This window comes from Engraulis encrasicolus, chromosome 15, assembly GCF_034702125.1.
Source record: "Engraulis encrasicolus isolate BLACKSEA-1 chromosome 15, IST_EnEncr_1.0, whole genome shotgun sequence".
Classification (NCBI taxonomy): Eukaryota; Metazoa; Chordata; class Actinopteri; order Clupeiformes; family Engraulidae; genus Engraulis; species Engraulis encrasicolus.
This window is the reverse complement of record NC_085871.1, coordinates 4,597,469-4,602,468: the sequence shown is the minus strand read 5'-3', so window position 1 is coordinate 4,602,468 and position 5,000 is coordinate 4,597,469. Positions and strand designations below refer to the sequence as shown.

Genomic DNA, 5,000 nt, shown 5'->3' with positions numbered 1-5,000 from the left:
AGAGACAGAGAGAGAGACTGAGAGACAGAGACAGACAGAGACAGAGAGCGAGAGCGCAACACACACAAAAAAACATCCCCATTTCAATTCCTGTCTATGATGAAAATGCCTGCTACAGTGTAATATGGAGTCACATGTCCTGTAGGAAAGGAATGAAGAGAAAAAGCAAAGTGCATAAATCAACTATGGGGGAAAAATTGACATGTTGAAAATGTAGTAAAGGGAGAAAAGAGAGAGAAGGTGTGTAGTGTAAGGAAAGAGAGAGTGATGAGATGAGTTGACTGCTATGCTGACTGAATGAAAGAGAGTGGAGATCTTTCATAAGCTCATTCCCAGGGCTGAAGTGGGGCCGCAAAACGGCCCAGGCATTTTTGGCATAGACCAGCCCCCCTGATTTTCTACAAAAAAATATGATTAGCTGTCTATATTAAAGATACAGTAGACCAATAAGCCACACCCCATGTTAATTGAGGACCGGTCTCTCAGGAAAATAATGAAACGATAAACGGCAGCATCGGGCCCTGACGACTGTCGGCCCACCGGGAAAATGCCCTGTATTCCAGATGACCAGTCCAGCCCGGCTCATTTCATTACCCTTCTGCCGCTGTCATTTCCCTTTTGCCTACTACTCCAAACGCTGCCTCAGAGAGCACGCTGATTTCATATTTTATTTCTGTCAAATTGCTCTCGTCCTCTGCATATTTCCTAAGGTTTTTTTAACCCGCCATCTTACTCGCTGATTTTATTTACATTTCTCGGCTTTTCCCTGTCGCCATCATTTTATCATTCCGTTTTTTTACATATTAATTTTTTTCTGCCTCTTTCTTTCTGTATTTTTTCTTAACACCTCACCTGACTGCAAAGCTGTCAAAGCACGTTGTATTTCCCTTAGTTTCCTGTGGTTTCATAAAATCACATGCCTTCTGTCTTCCAAAGATGGCAATCCTCCCACACAAAAACACACACACACATGCACGCTCATACGCACGCACGCACACACGCACAGCTATGAAAACAAAAACTCACAAACACAACACACACAATCAACACTTTTGTCCCGATTCAACCAACCCCTGCTGCTTTTCTTATCTTCCCAAACAATACTAGAGTAAAACATGTATCGAGTGACAAGGCAGGGGCATTAAAAACTTCATCTGAGCCCAATACAGTCTGGAAGAATACCATGAATTCCTCTGTGGAACCTCAACCAACAAAACGAAAACAAAAACAAAAACAAACAAACAAACAAATAAAAATGATTCCCCACTCATGTATATGTTGCAACACCCCCCACCCCCACCCCCACCCAAGCTTACAATGTTTGTACAGTGGTGCAAGACACAAACGCCACACCGCCAGAGAGTCCTCCATCTCCCATCCCACAGTCTGGTGTGGCACCTTCAGTTCTGGACTGCTCACAACTTAACTGCAATTTACCACTTCACCATCCACCTCTTCTTCCGCTCTCTCACTTGCTGTCGAGCAAACTAACCCTTAACTGACACAGGAAGTCTCCTGTAAGTTCATCAGGTCATTTCCAAACCTCCACTGTTGCGCATGTGTTTCGCTGTCCATCATTGTTTGCCTGTACGTAGCATATCGAGTCACTTGCAACATCCATCATTGTCCACGTGACTCAAAGTCTTCAGCAAGAAGCTAATACAACTTCCCTCCAGTGGGTTGCCAGTTATGAATTATCATCACAATGGAGATGCTCCTCAATTATCATGATCCAATCTGGCAACGTGGTGGTGTGCCCAAAGCAGGCAGCAGACACAGCAAGGTCATTCTATCCAGAGGGTTCCAGTGATTACCACACACAATTCTGTCACCCCCCACACCCTCCCACCTCTCGCAGTCCAACCCCAACTTCCACTTCATCCAAGTCATCCACCACCCGTGAGCCTGTGACCTACTACGTGGACCCAGATCCTAGTAGCACAGTGCTGCTCAAGATGGTGAAGGTGCACCTTCATCACCACGGCAGAAGGTGGAGACGTACGCCATCCTGGACGATAGGTCAGAGCGCACCAACCTCCCTCCTCCATTTTTTTCTCTGACCTTTGGATGGAAGCGGTGGGTCCAGCTGCTATAAGGCGGGCTTGAGTCCAGTGTGTGTTTGCACGTCTCCAGTGCCTGTTCATTTAAAACTTTGTTTCTGTTTGTTTGTTTCATTTTTTTCTTTTTTTCCAGTAACACTTCAGTTTTTCAAAGATCATGACACTCATTATATACTTACACATAATAATCAAAACAGAAAAAAGAAGCTTCTCTTCGTCTTCTTTTTTTCTTATTGTCAGTGGCCATGTTTGACAAGGTGTTGCTGTTGATGACGGAATGGCAAATGGCATTAGTAAGTTGACTATCTTTGAACATTTTCGTTTTTAAAATGTATATGTGTTTACATTTGTCGTGTGTGTGCATATGTGTTTGTGTCTGTCCATGTATGTTTGTGCGTATGGACGGTATGTATGCATGTAGGTGTGTATGTACAGTGTGTGTGTGTGTGTGTGTGTGTGTGTGTGTGTGTGTGTGTGTGTGTGTGTGTGTGTGTGTGTGTGTGTGTGTGTGTGTGTCATCCCTTCATATTGTCATGCACTCCAGCCCTCCAGTCCTCTAGCCTAGCAGACCTTGGGGCAGGTGGAGTGCATGTGTATACTGGGCATGTATGTGTGTGTGTGTGTGTGTGTATGTGTATGTGTGTGTGTGTGCGTGCGTGTATACATGTGCGTATTCGTCTGTGTTGTATGTAATCTTCAAATATTCTGGTCTAGCCCAACAGACGGTGCCCTTCTCTTGTTGGGTGGTCTTGGGGCAGGTGGAGCGCGGCACGGCTACATGTGTACGTATACTGTATGTGTATGTGTGTGTGTGTGTGTGTGTGTGTGTGTGTGTGTGTGTGTGTGTGTGTCTATGTGTGTGTGTGTGTGTGTGTGTGTGTGTGTTTGTGGGAGGGTGTGTGTGTATTCTCTGTCCGTGTTGTGTGCAGTGTTCTCCAAAGTTCTCCAATGTTCTCCAGTCCTCTACCCCTCAGTCCTCTCTAACAGACGGTGCCATTCTCCTGCCGGGTGCTCTTGGGGCAGGTGGACCTGGGCACGGGCTGCACGGAGGGCGCCAGCGTGCAGAAGAAGCCGGCGATGAGGGACAGGCCCAGGCCGCCCCAGGCGCAGAACATGGACCAGCCGTAGCCGTGGCTGATGTCGTCCGGCAGCCCGTACAGGTAGCGCGGGTAGCGCGACAGCTCGAAGTTGATGCCCGCCACACACGTGCACAGAGAGATGATGCAGAAGGTGCCTGCGGAGGGAGAGAGAGAGAGAGAGAGAGAGAGAGAGAGAGAGAGAGAGAGAGAGAGAGAGAGAGAGAGAGAGAGAGAGAGAGAGAGAGAGAGAAAGGAAAAAGATTTAAAACTGCTTTCCAGGAGAACCGACTTATGAATCATACATCAATATACCCATCAAACAGTTATAGAAAACAGAAGCTCAACCCCCGATCAGGAGAACGAGAAGACAGGGGACAGAGTAGGGGAAACACAAAGAGGAAGAGAGAGAGAGAGACAGAGACAGAGACAGAGACAGAGAGACAGAAAGAGTATGGGGGTGGTAGGGAGAGAAAGGGAGGAGAGACGGAGAGAAAGAGAGAGAGAGATGAGTAAGCTAGAGAGTGAGAGATGGAACGTTACAAAACTGCAGTAAATACAGAGAGAAAAAGTGAGAGATGTGAGGTAGGAGAGAGACAGATTGGAAGAGGGAGAGATTTAAGGGGAGAGAGAGAGAGAGAGAGAGAGAGAGAATAAATGTCTGAGAAATAATGGGAAGAGACAAAAAATGGAAGAAGCAGGGTTAGACGCAGCATTGATAAATGAGAGCCAGTGAGGAGAGGAACAGGGGAGCACAGGGTGCACGGCAAAGAAGAATAAACGAGAAGAGAAGAGATAGAGATAAAGAGAATTACAGAGTAGGAGGAGAGAACATTTTCACACACTGATTTTCATAACGTCACACTTGCACTGTCAAACTCCTAGAAAACCGTAGTGAGACAAAAAACCCAATCCAAATCATTGCCTTGCATTTATAGAGGAAAAAAGCAGAACAACTTTTCTTAAAAAAACTTTTGTCATTCTTTTAATAAGGACACATTTTAATTATCCTCCCCCCCATTCCATCTCAAGGATACACTAAAATAGTGACTCTGCTTTTATCAGTTTTAATAGGGTGATCATTTCTCCTTTCTCTGTGTGACTCTCTCTGTGCCAAGATAAAGCTTCTATAGTGTAATTGTGGACTGGATGGGGCTGTGTGTGAATGTGTGTGTGTGTGCGTGTGTGCGTGCGTGCGTGTGCACGCGTTTGCATGTGCATGTGTGCCTGGGTGTGTTGAGATGAGTTGGACTGAAGTGAGAGAAAATGTTGAATATTGAGGGTGTGTGTGTGTGTGTGTGTGTGGTGTGGTGTGTATGGTATGTTTGTGTGTACGCTATGTCCGTCTGTCTGTGCGTGCGTGCGTGAGATCAGAGATGGCGCAGGGCTGCAGTAAGCTGACCCAATGCTCTCCCACTGTATTGAGGCCCGGCCATCTTAATTGGCTATTTAATTGGCCTCTCGTTATGCATACGCGTGGGCACGGCACTAATCCACAGCTCATCTTAATTGGGTCTCTGCCTCCTCCTCATCAAGGGTCCTCTCTCTTTGCCTCTGTGTGTGTGTGTGTGTGTGTGTGTGTGTGTGTGTGTGTGTGTGTGTGTGTGTGTGTGTGTGTGTGTGTGTGTGTGTGTGTGTGTGTGTGTGTGTGTGTGTGTGTGTGTGAGAGCGGTTGTCAGTGACTTTAGCACCTAACATGAGTGTTTTTAGGCTTGGCGTCTGCAGTGGCTCCTTTTAGACAGCGGTATCACAACATATACCACTAATGATGCCTACAGGCTCCAGATGACACTGTCACAAACACATACGAGAGCGCGCACACACACACACACACACACGCACGCACGCACGCACGCACGCACGC

General features: G+C 46.6%; 1 protein-coding gene across 1 annotated transcript in view; it reads right to left on the bottom strand.

Moving 5' to 3' along the window:
* Window positions 1-3,006: 3,006 nt before the first annotated feature.
* tmem178bb (transmembrane protein 178Bb) overlaps window positions 3,007-5,000 on the bottom strand; it is a 241,419-nt gene continuing 239,425 nt past the window's right edge. The window contains exon 4 of the mRNA XM_063216832.1: window positions 3,007-3,294. Coding sequence (XP_063072902.1) covers window positions 3,041-3,294 — 254 coding nt within the window. The 3' untranslated portion in view covers window positions 3,007-3,040. The remainder of the gene's footprint in view (window positions 3,295-5,000) is intronic.